At 37.0% G+C, this 19,641-nt stretch overlaps 1 protein-coding gene across 1 annotated transcript; it reads left to right on the top strand.

Moving 5' to 3' along the window:
- Positions 1 to 37: 37 nt before the first annotated feature.
- clk4a (CDC-like kinase 4a) lies at positions 38 to 16,173 on the top strand. Its single transcript, XM_052013295.1, has 13 exons — positions 38 to 217; positions 4,433 to 4,584; positions 4,664 to 4,916; positions 6,061 to 6,151; positions 6,666 to 6,732; positions 8,915 to 9,025; positions 10,676 to 10,842; positions 11,670 to 11,764; positions 11,865 to 11,994; positions 12,078 to 12,160; positions 13,619 to 13,698; positions 15,439 to 15,529; positions 15,687 to 16,173. Exons 2-13 carry the CDS (start codon positions 4,433 to 4,435, stop codon positions 15,813 to 15,815), a joined length of 1,449 nt encoding a protein of 482 aa, XP_051869255.1. The 5' UTR covers positions 38 to 217; the 3' UTR covers positions 15,816 to 16,173.
- The last annotated feature ends 3,468 nt before the right edge of the window (positions 16,174 to 19,641 follow it).

The raw sequence follows: 19,641 nt of genomic DNA, 5'->3' as shown, positions 1-19,641 counted from the left end.
TTACCTCTCTGCCCATTGGTCCCGTTGACGCAAACAAACTCTGCCGGCATTTGTCGGCGGTCTGGGCCTAAGCTCCGCCCACATCCCCAGCCGGATATGCGTCAGCGGCCGATGCTGTCGTTTATTGTTCTCTTGCCGAAGCTTCGTCCACCATTTTGTGCAGGAGCTTGTTTTTATTTTTGTGTCTTTAGTTCATCCGATTTGCGGCATTGCTGAGGTAAGACCACCGAGAACGGTTTATTTTCGCTAATGCTGGCTAATTTGAGGGCCCGTGCTCCATCTTTGGCCCGTTGTTTCATAAGTATTAAAATGGGAGTTTTTTTTTCCCAAGGAGCGACTCGCTGGGTTATTCTGGCGTTTAACTCGACGTCTTTACTTGGCGTCTGTTGTGGTAAATACTCCTGACATAACGTGGAGAGGCATGATTTACTGATAGCTACTGCCGCCAGTACTGGACGTCCAGTTTCACTGCTGGAGAAAATGTCTGTCAGGCGGAGGTTTAAACGAAAACACTTCAACAAAATGGCGACGAGTATTCGCCTGTGCGGGATCTGCCTGGGAGTGGTCCGACAGACGGTTTCGGGGGTTTTATTCTACCAGGGTCGTGATTTTGTTTTAAATAGCCGTCGATTCGGTGTAAAATGGTCTTGTTTTCAGCAAGCTGGTGTTTGAACGTCTTCAGTGTTCCGGGGGCCAGTTTGGGGAGGATGATAATCGGGGAGGTGGCGGTGACGATGTACTTGTTTTCCTTCCCGGAAAATTAATTGTCGGATTAATACTTCGATTATTTATTAAGAACCTGAAATTAATAAAATATCATAAAGAAACATTTTTGGTATATTTAGTCTTATTCTGAAATATGTTCCGCGTTCTTGTGATAACTCCCGGTGATACTTCCTTTCCAGGAAAATACAACGTATGAATGTTTAACTTGAAATACGCTAGTGTTGTGTAAAATTTTGGCTTTTTATGTTGAATGACTTCTAAGCATTGCACAACACTTCAAATTCAATATTTTTTTGCGAGCAGTACTGAAGGTGTTGTGGATGTTGTCTGCCGTCGGCCACATCCGGTATTCGCTGCCTTTACAGACATTGCAACTAAGATCCAATGTCGCTTGCCTTTTGCGGCTGCGTGGTTGCTATCATCCCCCGAGTATCGCTATTGAGGGCTTTGCGCAGAGCGGATGATCTGTGAGCACCGAGGCAGCGGCAGAACTCGAGGCCGCCTGTACGGCCGCTCTGATGCTTTCTGATAACTCGTGATGAACGAGGTGTTTTTAAAATGTTTAAAAGCGCATTGAACTTATTAATATTTTCAGTTAACTTCAATATAGAAGGTATTTCAGAATAAACGAAGCAAAAAGTTAACTTTTTAATCAATTTTGGTGACACATTGAAACGAATGGTGCACAAAATGCTCCAGCTGTGACTAGTGTAAAAAAAATGGGGGGGGGGGGGGTTGTCATTGGAGGTATATCTGCAGCCTTAGTCAGCACATCATGGAATTCCCCTGGACTCGGGTCCGAGGCAGAGTGAGGGGCCAAACTTTCAGTCTCGTTGCCGGTTAGTTAGCGATGCAGTCCCCAGCCCAATATTGATCCTATTGTGATTTCTTGTGATAAAGTAGCAAACGCACAATAGCTCCCATTTTGTTTTCAGTATGTTTCACTTTTGTTATTTCTGCAGTGTGAGCCTAATAGTTTAATTAGAAAAAGGATTTGGAATCTATTTAAATGCCTTTCACTGACATCTCTGTATTTTTCAGAACTAAGCATGTTTTGGGTATAATTGTGGTTGTAACTTGGGGAAACATTTTTAATTAACTTGTAGACAGCAATATATTATTTGACTGGAAAATTTTTCATTGATGTTGGCTGATGCTGAATGTTAGCTGGCAGGGAGAGCGCTTTTTTGGCAAATATCAAGTGCTATTTTATGTTCATTTGCGGGTAGCAGTATCACTTGAAAGACAACAGTAAACAATGTTATCAAAGTAACTCATGTTATCAGTGAGTTTTACTTATAAACTGCAGCCTCTCAAAGTTGAGTGTATTGTCATATGCACAAGTGCAGTGAAAAACTTGGTTGCAGCAACATCACAGACACATAGCATCGTATAGCAGCATTCACGAGAAAAGCATAAATTAAACATAAATATAAATTGTATACAAGCTTCTCTCCCAAAGCTTGGGTTCAAATTTGATTTTTTTTTACACAAAAACTAATTTGAGGTAAAAATGGATTATGTGACTTCTACAACATTTTTATCTTGTGTTCCATACTGCCACTTATTTTACCAAAGTTCTTCAGTTTCTCTGTTCAAAATGAAACTTTAAAAGCCAAATAAGCATACGGGGTTAGTACGTTATCCATCCTCTTTTTCCATCGATTTTTGAATTTGCTGATGAATAACACCATCTGGAAGCATTAACTGTAGGTCAGAGAATGCTACTGTTTTCTGAGTAGTTCATGCAATATTTACATCTAAGCAAGTCCCCAGTTTGATGTTCCTTTTAGGTTATTAAAATTATTGTTTTAACTAATATCAGACTTCAACATTAAAAAAAATCCTTGTATGTACTGTTCAAAAAAAACTAATCAATATGTTTTTCAAAATTGGTGGCTAGTGCAATCACAGGTACTTTGGCCCTGAAGGAGTAGTTTGCAGCTTTCACTTGCCTTATTTACATTTTATATTGTGGAATATAGTATCTCCAATAGTGCCTTCAAATTTTCAGTCTTCTGTTTGAGTATAAGAATCAAATAAACAAAAGGATAAAAATCTGTGCTAAAAGCACATGTATGATGACAGTTGTGCATCAAGTTCCACTTCCAAAACTCTGATCTGTTAAAATTGCTCTAAATCAGAAAGATGTGTATTGAAGTACCACTCCAGAAATCCACGTGAATTGAGAGAGGTGGAGTGGTGAAGGAAAGCATTGATGTAAAAGTTCATTTGTGATCTTATTAAATGAAGCAGGCAAGGAGATTGAGTGGCTATACTTGAATTTGTTTAAATTTTTAAATTTTATTTACAGCATGGTAACAGGCCCTTCTGGCCTAACGAGTCCGCGCCGCCCATTTTAAACCCATATTAACCTACCTGTGCGTCTTTGGAATGTGGGAGGAAACCGGAGCACCCGGAGGAAACCCACGCAGACACAGGAGAATGTACAAACTCCTTACAGACAGCAGGAATTGAACCCCGATCGCTGGCGCTGTAATAGCGTCGCGCTAACTGCTACGCTACTGTGCCGCCCAAAAGATGCGTCAGAAGTGGTCTTATGACCCCTTAAACCACTAGTGAAAATTGCTGCACTGTAAGAGCTTCAATTTGGATGCCTCATTAAAATTGAGGCCCCAAATGCTGCCTTGAGTGGCCATAAGAAAAAAATTAAGAACAATGAATTAGTACAGTCTTTGATCATTTTATCTTTTAAAATTAATGTTAGTGAAGTTCTGACACCGACTACATTTCAAAAGTAATTAATCAGATATAAAGTACTTGTATTTCATGACATGTGGACCTCACTTTATTTCAATGCAATTTTTTAATTTTTAGTAGCAAGTTCTCTGAAGGGGGTGATGGCCAAAATTGGTAAAGGGGAATTGGATTGAGGCTGTTGAACCCTTGTCAGCTGATCTGAGACAAAATTAAAAAGGTGGGTGAGTTTTGGAGCCTGTAGAACAGAGTGGAGAGTATGACCCTATAGTGGTGTGCAGAATATTTGAAAATGGATCATCATCTCTGCTTTAAATACCTGCTATTATTGGGGTTGGACCACTTGTTTAAAGTGAGTGGCCCTCAGGGAAAAAAAGGTTGGAAAGCTGCAGTCCTAGAATGCTTATGGTATAGCCCCAAAAAAAGGATCCAAAGATTAATAGTTCTCAAGGATGGGGTTGGGAAATAGTGTGGTTGTTGCTGGACCAGAGATGGATAAGTGGGTTGATGAAGAGATTAGAGCAAGATAATAATTTATCATTGTTGCTGTCCGGGTTGAAATTTGATCAGTCGAGCAGATGGTGCTGCCTAGTATATGTGCAGCAGAATTTTAGACAAACAGGTGCTTATAAGAGGGTAGGAAAGCAGCCATTCAGCACTGTGGTGACAGACACACTGATGAGGTCTTCATATTCCAATGGGCCAAGGATGATCATTGAGATAAGAGAACACTTGAACATAGTCCACTGTAATCTGAGTGATGGGGGAAGAAATGGAATTTAAGTCTGACAGCATAAGTTCTTGGTACTCCTAGTTTTTATAGGCAGGAAGTTGTCTTTGTATGGGAATGCAAGTGTTGTGTATATTGGCTGCAATAGTCATAATTTAAAAGAATTTATTAAAACCATAAAATACTGTAAATATTTGATTACATAATGATTTCAGGAGCTTTGATATTGAATGGACAAAATTGATTTTATGTTTATAGATGCCTCATTTAAAATGTACGCGAAGTTCCGATTGGAGCAGTGGAGAGAGTTGGGACCACCGAGACTATTACAGTAGTCATAAGCGCAGAAAACGATCCCATAGCAGTGAAAGGGAAAATAGACGGCGCAAGCGCCATCGTCCTTCAGACAAGTAAGTAATGCATACGTACAACCTGTGAAGTCTCTGCAACAATAGTTAAGATTGGTAATTTAGTAAGTTTTTTTTATAGCCATTACTTGGAAACAAAATCTGTTAATGAGCACATGGATTACCATGACGGAAAGCATGAATACAGAGATGGGTACAAAATGGAATATAGGAATGGCTGTCACAACAGAGAATGCCGACATCAGCGCTACTGCTATAGTCATCAAAATTACAGCAAGTCAGGCAAACCTGATAGTGGAAGGAGTGAAAAAAGTAGCCGGGAAAGACATAGGCCTAAAAAACATCACTCTGGTTCAAGTAATCATTCGCACTCGGTAAGAACAAATTTATTTGAAATTGACAGATTTGGGGGTATTTAAATACTTCTGTTTTTAATATAAAAAAATTTAGGCATCTCTTTTGGGGATAGGGAAGGAATCCCAGTTGGTTTTGAAATCTGGGTTGTTGAACAATAGAAAGAGAGCTATCTAGGAATGTTCTATTAAATTTGAAAAATTATTTGTGCATATAGTTATCCGTGGCAATCTTGATAAAATTGTTTTTAATATTAGAAAAATCTGGTTTTGAAGATTACCAGTCTTTTTTAATGATATTGCTTTACTAGTCGGAAGTCCCTAGGAATAAAGTAACAGATTATAGAACCCGGTTAGACAAATAGTACCAGTTTTTATCCTAATGGTTTTCATGCCAAGCCAATCATTCTGAGAAGGAGTTATCTAATTACAGGCAATTTGACCGGTGTTAATGATCTATGTATCATAACTGCTGTGTTGCTGTAATCTGGCAGTATGCTGTTGAATTAAACATGTTCTGCCACCAGGCTGCCTAAGGCTGTGTCAATTCCATGTAATTTAAGGTTCTGTCACTCCTTCAGAATGTTAAAACTGATTTCCACAGTGGCCATTGACTTTTATTTTTGAAAATCTGATCATTTTGGTATCATTTTCATTCCCGACCATTTTATGCTGTTTAAACAGAACATCATTTGCCCTGCAATTCAAAATTCTTGAAAAATTTGCAGATCCTCCACCCAACAATGGTGAAAACCCAAGTTGTAACCACGTATTGCATCCAAGATGTGCAATATCTTCAACCCCTCAGAATGCACTTTTTTCCATATTTTGTTTGTAATTCCCAACATGCTTTGAACTTGATGTCTTTTATTAACTTTAATTTGGTGAATTTTGTATTGATGCATTTATTGCTTTGAAAAATTTAAGAAGCATCTTATCTTAAAATCTGTTCCTTGCCATGTTTTTCTTCTGTAACATACACTGTGTGCCATGTGAATTTCTGGGGATTGAATTTGAATTTGCACCCGTCAACCTACCGTGGCCTTTCGTGGATTGGCGTATATATGAATACCTGAATCCTCTCCTGGGGAATGGTGTGTTCTGTTCCGAAATACTATCCTTTTTCAATGGCTGGATGATGTTGCTGACTACTTGTCGTGTACAGAAGAGTCACCGCCAGAGGAGAACCAAGAATGTTGAGGATGATGAGGAGGGTCATCTGGTATATCACACTGGAGACAAACTGAAAGCAAGATGTATAGAATATTTTTGTAACAACTTATTACAGAGCGCTTTAAAAGCATAGTTTGGGAAAGTATGGGAGGGAGGAGGACATAATATATAGAGGGTCCATGAATGTGTATTCTAAAACCTGTATTTCATACTTGAAGCCAAACGTAATTTTAAAAATGTATTCCAGGCTTAGTGTTTCATGTTATTCTGAAGTTAGCCTATTAATTTTATGCAGAAAGCAGTCCAGCAGATCTTCAAAATGGTTTCTCTAGCTTTTGGTGAATGGTGGGGTGGCATTATTTTTCACTTAATTGAAGTAAGGGTTACTTATTTTGAAAGTTTATTTTGTAGGTTGGTAGTATTAGGATTACCCTTATAGTATTTTTAAACCTGACATTTTTTTAGTATAAAAATTGTTTAAATTTCAAATGTTAGCCATTTAGGATTTTGTAATCTTGTATTGAGTTTTGTGCTTATTCCTTGAATATAAATTTAATTGTTGTGTATGTTCTTAAAGTGTTTTTCTTTCCCATCCAGATGAAATAATCTGTAATCTAGGCGAAGGAGCTTTTGGAAAAGTTGTAGAATGTTTTGATTTGAAAAAGTAAGTGGTTTCATCTATCTCCTAATCTGCTTGTAACTTTTTAAAATGTAATTCAGTTCCCATGGCATTGCAGAGGTGAATTTTAGATTGCAATTTTGATAAATACAGCCCATTTCCAAACCACCCTGAGAAAGTGGACATTAGAAGTTACTGCCAAATAACAGTATGCAAGGTAATTTAAAGTAGAATAGAAAATCTCTTTTGGCAACAATTGCATTGAGAAAGCAACATAAACTACTTGGATTACCATCCACTTGATAAGAGGACAGGCATTGGCTATTGTAACCACTTAAGTAGGCATTACTGAATTAGTTACTGCATATTGGGAAGCACAAACTTCAGTAGGCAATGGTACATTATTAAAAACGGACAACATTGAAGTAATTCAATTGACTAGCAGTAAATGAGTGAAACAGTACTAGAAGTAAACAGTGAAGCAAAGTGAGAATGGCTAAATGGGATGGGGAGATGACAGGCAGATAATCCAGAAGTTACACATTTCTAAGATTTTAATACATTGGGAACACACGGTTGATGTGGGAAGTCTTAATTTGAAAGCAGATCTTTTAGCCTAGAATTTATGCATATGGTGAGCAACTCCCACTCTACCATCTGAATTAAATCCGTATTTGTTTATTACGGATCTTGGAAGAGCAGCTTGCTGGATGAAGCTGTTTTGATTCTCAAGAGTGAAGTCTCATGTGGCTAGGCCTTCACTGCACAAATTTTATTACATGGAGAGGCTCAGAGCAAACCTCAACCACAAAAATGTTACCTGATGGATAAATTACTTCTCCTGGCTAAGCCAGCTGTCAGAAATGTTTCTGATTTTCAAAAATGTTCATGATTTTCAAAAATGTTCATAATCTATTAAAATTTAATGCATTAGAATTTAAATTGTAAAATTAGAACAGTTGAGGTATTTCAACTAAAAAGTACAAAGTAAATAAGAATTGATTTCATCCCTATCAGCTGTTCTGCTCCATTGAGCCTTGGGTGTAAGTGGTAAGAAATTGTTAGAGTTTACCATTTTGCTGCTGGTCTCCATCGAGTATAACATCTGAGCATAGCCAAAACAACCCATCAAATGGCTGCAGGGGAGTTAAGAACATGAATGAACAGGTTTTCTGAATTTGCTGGCAATTCTACATGGAATTCCAGGTACTTCCAGCAAAACCTGAGCCATTTTTTAAAAAAACCTGAAGTAAAATTTCTTTTTTTTTCATGCTGAAGTTGTCTATCTGGGTCCAAATTGAATTGATTTTGTTGCTTGACAATCTGGTGGTTCAATTGCACAATTACAAACAATTTTCTATGGACCAATGCATTTGGGCAGCATTTCAAAGTAGTTTCTCATAATAAAAATTACCAATGTATCTAATGGTGACTTGCAGGTTTCATTGTTGCATGTGAAAAAAAAATCAGTTTATTTTTAAAAACACTTGGTACACTACTTCTGATTAATGCAATTTAAACAACAAACTTAAAAAAAAACATCATTGAAACTAAGTTTCTGCAAACATTATTTAAAATGGATTGATAAATATTTACTAAAGATTCCTTGACTCCATTTATGGAGCATGTGTGTTCTGGCCAGCATATCAATTGATTCATAATTCATAAATGTCATTGCTCCTTGTGCAAATTGGCTGTAATGTTTTTGTCCATGACAGCATTACTGCATTTTAATTCAGCAATTGTGATTTTCTTTGATAGTCTGAAGTCGCATCTTGGTTATTTTCTTTCTTGGCTTCTTCCTTTATTTCTCTTTCCTCTACAAATTAACATTTTTTTGTAATGTAGTTTTTCATTTGTCATAGCAAACATTTAAACTGATCTGAGATAAAAAAATAGTTTAATTACAAAATTATTGCATAGCTGTGAAGGGGGAAATTCTGTCAAACTTCTAAGGATGAAGCTTCAGAAGTTTTAGTCTATTTAGATTGAGAAAAATCTGTAGTATCCCAATGGCTTGACTTTCTAAAGCCAAATTTTGATTCAAAGAATTGTATGAAAGCAGTCCATAATTAATACACCATGTATCTCATGAGTCACTCAAAACTGAGTAATTAAAAACTCAATTGGTAGCTGACTGGGTGATACTTTTTAAATGGTATTGTGTTCAATAAACAGCATTATTCTGAAGCCTATTAACCTTTATAGTATATTGCTATTCTTTCAGGGGAGTGTATGTTGCATTGAAGATCATAAAGAACATTGCTCGATACCGCGATGCTGCTCGCTCTGAAGTACGTGTACTTGAGGAACTGCGTAACAGGGGTGCTGATGCGTTGTAAGTACAAATTTAAATGAGCATTATGAAATTAACAATATTCTCTATAATATTTGGTATTTTAGCATTGGTGTTTTGGTACACTGTGCCAAAGAAATTTGTGTAGGAGGAAGTGTCTTTTTATTTTTCCACATGTTAAATTGTCTTGGTTTGAGTTCATACCTAGAGTGCAAATGTTTTTTTAATTTGCCTTGCCATTTCTGGATATCTAAGGTTTATTTTCTCTCTATGTATCTTGGAGTTCTGTTTACATGGACAAAATCTAGATTTAAGAAATGTTATTGCTTTTAAAACCATAGTTCAGCAAGGCTGTTACTAAAGTTTTACTTAATTATGTGTTGCTATGCTCCCTGAAGAGCCTTGCAGTGGTAAGTTATTTTATTGGATGTTGCCTTGTAGTGTGGCAGGATACATTAACCCCAAGAAGTTGGAATGTATACTCTCCATTGTATCAACTTAACTAACATTCTCTGTTTGCTCTGAAGCTTCAGTTTTGCTACAGTTTTTAGACACACTTTGCTATTTTCTGTGCAGATGTTGAATAGTGGTTTACACTTTTCAGCTGTCTTGGATTTTAAGACTGATTTTGATAGGAAATTTTGTGGCATTGTCCTAGCAAGTATTAGCAACTTGGATTTAATTAAACATTATTGTTTTATCTTTTTGAGCCTTAAGTAGTTCCAGTTACCCTATCAGTTTATTTTCCCTCCTTTCCAAAAGTTGGTGATCTGAGATGTTTCATGAGTATGAAAAGAAACCCCATTTTGCCTGCCTTAGACATTCTTTTATTCATAAGCCTGAAACTGAGTGTCGTGGAACAGTGTAGTTCTTGTGGAAATTTGAGCCTGGTTCTGTCTGTGGTACTGATTGCTGTATAGTAATTGGAAACATGAAACTAACTATGTTCTCCAATCCTTATTGTGCTACCCACTTGTTAATTTTGGGTGTGATAACTAATCCATTACAATGAGGATCTAATGTGAAACCTTTTAAGCTCGGTAACTATGAGCCCAATATCAGTGGTGGGGAAGATGCTTGGGGGGGAGAAAATCCTGAGGGAGAGGATTAATGATCACTTGGAAAGGCAGGGACTAATCAAAGACAGCCTGTACAGCTTTGTCAAGGACTTATCCTGTCTGACCAATTTGATTAAATTCTTTAAGAGGTAACAAACCGTATTGAAGAGGATAGGGCAGTAGATGCGATTTACATGGGCTTTAGTAAGGCCTTTGACAAGTCTTGAATCACAGTCTGGTTCGAGATATTGGGGCACATGGGATTGAGGTCAATTAAGAAAACGATCTAAAATTGATAAGGGGCAGGTTTGTTTTGGTGTCCCCCAGACCTTCGAACCTGAGAGATGCCAAATCTTCCATTCTGAGAGCAAAGAAGAAAAAATATTTCTATAGAATAGAAACTACAAGGAGAATTTTTCCTGCAGTACAGTGTTAGCTGTTTGCCATTGTTGCTTTTATCTTGGTATTTTGATTTATGACAGATTCAGCTTATGAGCATTAACTCTTTAGAGGAAATTGAGGAATGTGCATTCCAAATTGAAGTAGTTCATTTCTTGGACAGTTATGCTATGGATTATATCCAAAATAGTTGATTTGCTGTCACTAACATAATGTGAATTATTCTAATTTGCAGTGGATGTGTACAAATACTGGATTGGTTTGATCATCATGGACATATTTGCATTGGGTTTGAACTACTTGGACTCAGTACTTACGATTTCTTAAAGGAAAACAATTTCATGCCATTTCCAATGCATCATATCAAGCACATGGCTTATCAGATTTGTCATGCCTTGAACTGTGAGTAAAACTTGTATTACTAGATTTGGGTGGATGGGAAATCACTTCATGGTATGAAATTCTACATGTGTGTTTAATCTGAATTGGTACTTAAGTAAATCTATGTTCTGTGTATGCAAGAATGACTTTTCTCTGGGAAAATGTAGTGTTTTTCTGTATGACACACTTTGAAAATCCTTAGGATGTTGGATTTGGTAGTAAATTTATTGTACCAAATTGTGTACTAGCCCCTTTTTGTCAGTGCATAACCAGCATGATTGAGCACAAACTACTAAAGCTGATTTAATTTTTAAGTATAATGCATTTGAATTTGGTAGAATAATTCCTTACGAGATGTGACTATAAATCAGTTTTTACTTTATTTTGCAAGTGACACCTGCCTATATTTGTTCATATATTTGAGTCAGTCATGGGTCACCCTCAACTTTGGGGCTTGAAACCATGCTCTTGATTGGCATGTTATACAATGCCCAAAAATATTGCTGCTTTATTTGAGGGATCGTTTTTAGACATTGAGTAAAGACAAATGCAATATATCTTGTGCGGTTATTGGAAGAGCAATTCTGGTTTCTTGTCCAAACATCCAAAAGAACAGAATTAAAGGGAATTTATTTGTAACAAGGTAAAAATATAAAATTTACTTTATTTTACTGTCACTATGTTTCAACAGGTAGTTATTTTGGAATTGTGAGAACTGAAAGTTAGTTGTGAATACAAAAATGTTTTTCCAGCAGTTTATTTACCTTGAACATTTTTGTAAGCAGTTTTGGTTTCCAATAAGGCTGTTGCTCTCAACCTTGTATTAAAAAAAAAATTTCTCTCCCTAGTTTTGCATCAGAACAAGCTTACCCACACAGACCTCAAACCTGAAAATATTCTTTTTGTGAATTCTGACTATCACATAGAATATAACAGTAAAACGGTAAGTCAGATCCTATAGTTAACCCTACATGATTTTTTAATAAAGTTTATTTCACTTCTGTATTAGCGGCTTTAACTGGAAAGTAATTCCTGTATCTTAGAAACATGATGATAGAACAGTGATAAATCCAGACATCAAAGTTGTGGATCTTGGCAGTGCGACATTTGATGATGAGCATCACAGTACTGTGGTATCCACCAGACATTACCGTGCTCCAGAGGTCATCCTAGGTTAGTACATTAAGAAATAATTATCTTGAACTTCGTTAAATATTCTATGAGCTGTTGCTAATCAAAGATTTCCCTCTTTCAAGAACTAGGATGGTCGCATCCATGTGATGTCTGGAGTATAGGATGTATATTAATTGAATATTATCTTGGTTTGACATTGTTTCAGGTAAGAAATATTTCGCTGATTTACTGGGGCAAATATTCAATATATTGGTATGCCTCAAATTATTTTGTTCTGTAGATGATGCTTTTAATGTTTCTTTTATGGGAAGTCGTCTCTGAGTGCATGTAGGGTAAACAAAAATTGCACATGATATGCAGCACGTAAACAGACTATTTGGACCAACCAGTCTACGCTGGTGTTTATGCTGAACTAGAACCTCTTTGCATATTCCCTCAGTTAAGTTCATCAGCAAAATTCCTATTCTATTGTCATTCATTTACTAATCAGCCTTCCTTAAGTATTTCCATTCTGTTTGCATCAACTTGTTCCACTGTTAGTTCTCCCCATTCTTAACTAATAATATTTCTTCTGAATTCCACCTTGGAGTTCTTGGTGACAATCTTTTATTCAAGCCCTTTAATAGTACTCTTCTCACAAGTGGAAAGATTCTCTGCTTTTATGCAATCAAAACCTTTATATCGGACCATTCCTCATCCTTTCCTCGTGAAAAGGCCCAGCCCCTTTGTTCTTTCTTGGTATGTATGCTACAGCATTTGTGTCATCCTTGTGAATTTTTGCACCCTTATTGACATGTAGCAACCAGAATAGTTTGATGCAGCTTTTCTGTTGTCTCCCCCAAGAAATAAACTTGTGCTTGATTTGCTTTTTTAAAATGGTTTGATAATTCTAGTGTTGAGTATATATGCACTGTGATATCCCTTTGTCCCTTAATCCACCTATATTTAATCTATGTGACCTTTCTACCAAAATGTACAACTTAGTTATCTGTGGTGAACTTCATTTGCCAATTACTTGCCCATTCTGCAAGTTTTTCATGTACTATAACTTGTTGGTCCTCCCTCAGTTTTGACTGCTGATTTAAAGAGAGTAAAGATGTCTCATTAGAATTGTTTAGCGTCCTGGTAAGACAGCATCTGGAATATTGTGTACAGATCAGTCTTTACTGGAAGGTTATACTTTGGGAAAGGGAATGTAATAAAAATTTACCACAATGATTCTTGGGATGGTGGTTGTTTTATGAGAAGTTGAGTAGAATGGGTCTATTTTTCTGTAGAGTTGAGAAGAATGAGATCTCATTGACCTTGTAAAGAATTTGTTTCAATGCAGGGATGATATTTTCCCTTTTGAGGTGTCTCGAACCAGGGATCACAGTCTCAAAATAAGCGTCAACCATTTAGAACTGAAATTAAGAGATTTCTTCACCTAGTGGTTAGTGAATCTTTGGAATTTTCTTGAGTGTTGTATAGTTCAGTTGCTAGGATATTCAAAGCAGTGATTGGTAGATTTTTGGATACTAAGGGAATCTATGAATATGGGATTGGTGTAGAAAGCAGCACTGAGGTTAAAAGATCAGCCATGATCCTATTGAATAGCAGAGAAGGCACAATGGCCCACTACTGTTTCTTTGTGCTTAATGTTTTTTTTACTTTTCTTGTTCAGACACATGATAGCCGGGAGCATCTTGCTATGATGGAAAGAGTACTTGGGCCTATTCCAGCTAGTATGATTAATAGAACACGGTAATCATTTATTTATATTCAAGGACATTTTTTTTGGTCTGAAGTAAATGTTTGCATGTGTCATTAAAAATTTTTTTTGTTCCCTGATTAAGGTCTTGAATTTGTTTCATTATGTTAGCAACCTTTCTAGAACAGTCTGAATTTCCTTTTTGTATATTTTTGTGTAATGTTTGAATAATGTGCACTCAAGGTGATTAAACTTGCAAAAGTAACTGCTAAAGGGACAATGGAAAATTCATTGTGCAGTGTTGAAAACAATTGCATTTATCAGGAGGGTTGGCTTGGGTATTGAGGACAGTGATGTGGGATGAATATTGAGGCCTTTGTAGTAATAAGAACTAATTTGGTTTTCTCTAGGCTTTCTAAAAGTTCAGTGGTTGGAAAATTTATTTCTGTTCCCCTCTTAATATGGATGGGATTTTTTTTCTATCTTAACCTTTTTGAATTTCCTATTTAGTACTCACATTTTTGTGTAAAAGTTCAAACATGTCACCTGAATTTTAGGATTTGATTTGGAGGACATGCTTCCAAATTTGAAAGTACTCCAAAGCTTGGTGCACTCTTTATACTCCTAAAGTGGGTTAGGAACCTACTTGATTAACTACTATTGGCAAGCAGATAGTCTGGTGCTATCTAATAGCAGCTCTGCTGCAAAGTTTTTTTTTTGTCTAAACCTTGTAGAGGTAACTACCTCCCAAAAATTAATATACAAGGGTTTTATTGGCTGTAAAGTACTTTAGTACACTGGTGTGAAAGTTGATATTTGTATTTTGTTAATTATCTTCCTATTGGGGGTATTTACTCCTTAGAATTGGAAACAAGCCATTTTGGCAATGTTAAAGGGGTTATTGATTGCTTAGCATGGTCTAGTAGAGAATCTACCAAGCTTATTCTCTTCCACCTGTAACAGAATATTCATGTTCTCCTCCAGATAGTGTTGTAAGACAGGCTTTTGTTAGACTCACTGCTTGATGTGGAGTGCAAAGTTTGCTGCTACCCTTATTGGAGAGATGCTGAATGATACTTTTTTGAAAGAAAAGTTGACTCAAGCCACCTTGTCAGAATCAGATTTATTATCACTGGTTTAAATGACGTGAACTTTGTTGTTTTGTGGTAGCAGTATAGTGCAAAAAACACAATTACTTTAAATTACAAAAATAAATAAATAGTGGATAAAGGAATAACAAGGTATTGTTCATGGACTGTTCAGAAATCTGATGGTGGAGGGGGAAAAAGCTGTCTCTGAATCGTTGAGTGTGGGTCTTCATGCTCTGGTACATCCTCCCCAGTGTTAGTAACAAGAAGAGGGCATGTCCCCAGTAGTGAGGGTCCTTAGTGATGGATGCTGCTGCCTCTTGGAGATTTCATTTAGAGCTGGCTGAGTCTACAATCCTCTGCACCCTCTTTTGGTCCTGTGCATGGGAGCCTCCATTATCAGGCTGTGATGCAACCAGTCAAAATGCTCTTGGGCAAATTGGGGTATATGCCCATTACTAATTGGTTTATATTTGCAAACAGTCATTACTGCTGTAGATTTATCTGTATGTGATCTTGGAAATGGTTAAGTGACATATGTTTAATGTACCAAAAAATCCACAACGGCAATTCTGTTGAATGTAGATAATGCAGGTTTATTTCACTGGATTATGTTTTCCAGTCTTATTCTGCATCGGGTAACCTGAATCAGATGTTACCATGTATGTTCATGACTTGAATACTAAAAGTAATTTCTATTTTTAGGAAATCCAAATATTTTCGCCATGAACGGCTAGATTGGGATGAAAATAGTTCTGCCGGACGATATGTTAGGAAGCGCTGCAAACCTTTGAAGGTAGGCATAGTAAGGTTATAGCATGCCTTTTTAAGTGACCTATTCTTGGTCTGCATATACAATGTACATTGTTGCCAAAGCTCTGAAGCCTGGTTTAGTTGACTGCCTCTATTTGAGGTTATGTATTCAAATACCAATCTAAATATTTTATTTGCAGGAGTATATGACTTGCCAGATCTCTGAACATCAGCAGCTTTTTGACTTGATTGAAAAGATGATGATGTATGAACCTTCAAAAAGGATACGGCTAGATCAAGCATTGCAACATCCATTTTTTTCACATTGAGAGGAGAAGAGTCATGGCTTACAAAATGAACTGTTTTGTATAATTTGTAAATTAATTTGACATTCTTCATAGGAGAATGACTAGACTGTGTCAGTCTGTATTCAAATTGTAAATTTTGAAATGGAAGTGTTTGTAAAATTGTCCATACTGTAAGGTACAAATTTACCAAGATGCCATTTTTTTTTGGTGTTGTCATGTGGGTATGTTGACCTGTTTTGGAACCACTTTTGCTTTACAGTACTGCAATTCTTGGAAAGTTTGGGAAACATTTTCTTAAACTGAAGGTTTTTGTATTATACTACCTCATTAATTGTTATGTAAACATTAACTGTGCAATAAAGTTGTAATTTTTATTGTATTGGGATTTGTTTTCAGTTTTATGAAATTAGTTTCCATTCACAGGAAAAAAAACAAGAGGAATGAGTCAGTAACTGTTCTAATGATCAAGTTAGATTGGATTTATTTAAAATTCCAGCAGTTTTCAATACTTAAATTTAATGAGTCCAACCTTTCTTTAAATGTGATGCTGTTCTTGAGTCTTTTGAAGAAAATTTTGAATTTTTTTGGACACTGGAATTGTTCCAGTGTTTTACAATCTTCTATTAATGGGCAATGGGGTAAATTACCACTTTGAATAACTTCAATCATATTGTGTAAACTAATACAATTTAATTCCGTTTGGTAGATATCTGGGAAACAGTCAACCTGCTCACTTGTATTTCAAAGCCACCATTCACTTACAGGGTGGGGGGTTGCATTCCTGGAAAATGGTACGTATCATGATTTTCTGTATTTAAAAAAAAAACCACGTCAGCTTCACATGCATCAAGAAATGAGAGTTGAAATAAAAATGTGTTTACTTTTGCAAGTTTTTCATATCCCATATTTTGATTTGTGAATTCCATAAGGGCAAATTTCTATAACCGGAATTTGATGTAACACAGGAATCACCTGTATCTCTAGTCCTATAAGCTCTCGAATTGGGCAGTGAGGTCGAGTTGGCAACTAGGCTGTGGGTGCTTCAGTTCACAGGCTCTGTCTGAAACAAATAGGCAAAACTGGGTGGAGCTTTGACTTCTGTCAAAGATATTGAATCTGAGTTCATCTTTTGACTTTCAGATGCACTTCAACCTTCAGGAAGCAATTTTTTTAAAACAAGTAAATGATTTTAAAAATTATTTGAATGTCTTTTTAAGAAAAAAATCCATGGGCCAAGCACCTCTATTGAATCAAGGGTGTTAGATCCAGCACTCAGGTTTGACTGGTGTTGGATCTGCTGACCTTGTGATTGGATTCTTGAGTGGCAGAGCATAGTGATCAGCCTTCGCTTGGATAAAAGTTTAGCAAAAAAAAAACACCAAGACAGTCCCGTGACTAATATAGTCTGATGCTCCCTTAATAGTAAAGTGCTATATTCTGGAGCTATCCCATAAGTATTTGGGAAAATTGACTCTGCTAAAGCATGCAATGTAGTTTTAAGAAAGGGAAATGTTTTTATGGCGTAATTAGGGGGTCAATTAGACTGACATCAAATATCATTAGCTGTTTTGTATCTCATGCAAAGTTAATATACAGCTTGTGCTAAAGCTGTGGTTATTAAACCTGAAGCAGATAATCCAGAGTGCTCATTTGTTGGAGGGGTTGGTAATTAATGTTTTTGATAAACAAGGAAGAACATCTATCAGCAACCAAAGGACACAAATTTAAGCTACATGAAAGATCAGGGAGTTGAGAACTGAGGATCTGGCACAGGCAATGAGTTGAGGCGTGGGGTAGATCAGCCATGATCAAATTGAATAGTGGAGTAGGCTTGAGGTGGCCTGCTCCTGCTCCTATTCTTTTGAAGCGTGTGTGTGTGTGTATACACGCTATAGCTTTATCAGTTCTCCCAAAATGCATAACCTCATGTTTTCCAGGATTAAATTCCATCTGCATTTTTCACCCATCTTACCAATTGATCAATATTGATCTGTAGCCAAAGACTACCCTGCCCCCTACCAACAATACCATCGATATTCATGTAGTTTGCAAACTTATTAAGCATACCTCCTAAATTCAGATCCAGGTTGCTAATATATCTAGCAAATGGAGGATACCAGCCTCAAACCATGCAGTACACTACTGATCACAGGCTTCCAATCACAAAAGCAACGCTTGGCCAAGGAAATGGGGAAGATAATTTTCAAATTGGGCACTGGCATGCTGGACGTGGACTACACACTGGTGACTTTCCAATATGCACTGATGTTCCTTGCTCCAGATGCAATCTTGATAAAGGTAAGTAAAAATAAAACTAAGAGTTGTGTTATAAGAAATGGTAAGTAAGTGAATGTGGCCAGGGGAAGAAACATGTGCCCTGTATGTCCAATGCATAATGGCTTCTTTAAATTCAGATATTTAATTCAAATACATGATAACCATTTAATTATTTTATGTAGAACTGTAGCATTTGCTGTTGAAATTATTCAATTTTTTAGTGCAAAGAAACCTTTATCAGTGACACAATGTAAACCACTGAGAGAAATTGTAAGTGGTCAGCATAAGGAAGGCCATTCTTTGACATTTTTCTGAGCATTCCCACATAAAATTATATAATATTGCATTGGCATACAATGACTAAATGATTTTGGCCTCGCATCAGTTTACTTTGATTCATGATTTGACTTTTGGCTCAGATATTGGATACAGATTTGCTGCGAATGTGTAAGGGGGATACAGATGGATGAGTTTCCGGGGGATACTTGTATCACATACAAAATAAAAACAGAATGCTGGAAATTGCAGGTCAGGCAGCAACAATGCAGAGAGAAAGAATTTGTTTCAGTAGACCACCTTTCATCAGAAGAGATTGCCCCTCTTAAAACATCATACCCCCCACATACTTCCACCTCACCATGCTTTTAGCCTAGTTTTATATTTAATCTTGTTTTGTCACAAGAAGGTACAGATGAGATATTGCCAGGATTGGGAAATGATAGTTGTAAGAAGAGAATGACTAGATTGAGGTTGTTTTCTTTGGAACAAAGGAGTCTTACATGTGGTGTGAAAAATTAAGAGAGGCTCAATCAGGGTGAACAAGAAGAAATTATAGTGGGAAAATAGAAACTTGGGGGTGGCACAGCAGCAGAGACCTGGGTTCAATCAGGCAGGTTCAACAGCACAGGTGCTGTTTGCATGTTCTCTCTGTGAGTCTATGGGTTTCCTCCAAATGCTCTGTTACCTCCCACATCACAAAGGTGTGTGTGTTGGTAGGTCAACTGGCCACTAAATTCTCCTGGTGTGTGGGATTGAAACTGAGGAGAGTTGATGGTTGACACAGACTTGGTGGGCTGAAGGGCCTGTTTTCATGCTGTATCTCTGACTGCATGAGCTTGATAAGATAAGATACCTTTATTAGTCATATGTACATCGAAACAGTGAAATGCATCTTTTGCGTAGTGTTCTGGGGGCAGCTTGCAAGTGTCGCCACGCTTCTGGCGCCAATATAGCATGCCCACAACTTCCTAACCTGTAGGTCTTTTGGAATGTGGGAGGAAACTGGAGCACCTGGAGGAAACCCACGCAGACGTGGGGAGAACATACAAATTCTTTACAGACTGTGGCCGGAATTGAACCCGGGTCACTGGCGCTGTAAAGTGTTATGCTAACCACTGTACTACCGTGCCTGCCCTAAAAGGTGAAAGGAATGGAGGAGAGTTCATGAAAAGAAATTCACCCAAAAAGTAATAGAAGTCTGGTAGACACTTCCTGAAGGGTTGATTGAAGCAGAAACTTCAAATCAGATTTGAAAATCAAATTTAAAATCAGATTTAAAAGGTACCTGACT

The sequence above is a fragment of the Pristis pectinata genome, chromosome 4 (genome assembly GCF_009764475.1).
Source record: "Pristis pectinata isolate sPriPec2 chromosome 4, sPriPec2.1.pri, whole genome shotgun sequence".
In the NCBI taxonomy this organism is placed as follows: Eukaryota; Metazoa; Chordata; class Chondrichthyes; order Rhinopristiformes; family Pristidae; genus Pristis; species Pristis pectinata.
The sequence above is the reverse complement of the archived record's forward strand: the minus strand, read 5'-3'. Positions and strand labels throughout refer to the sequence as shown.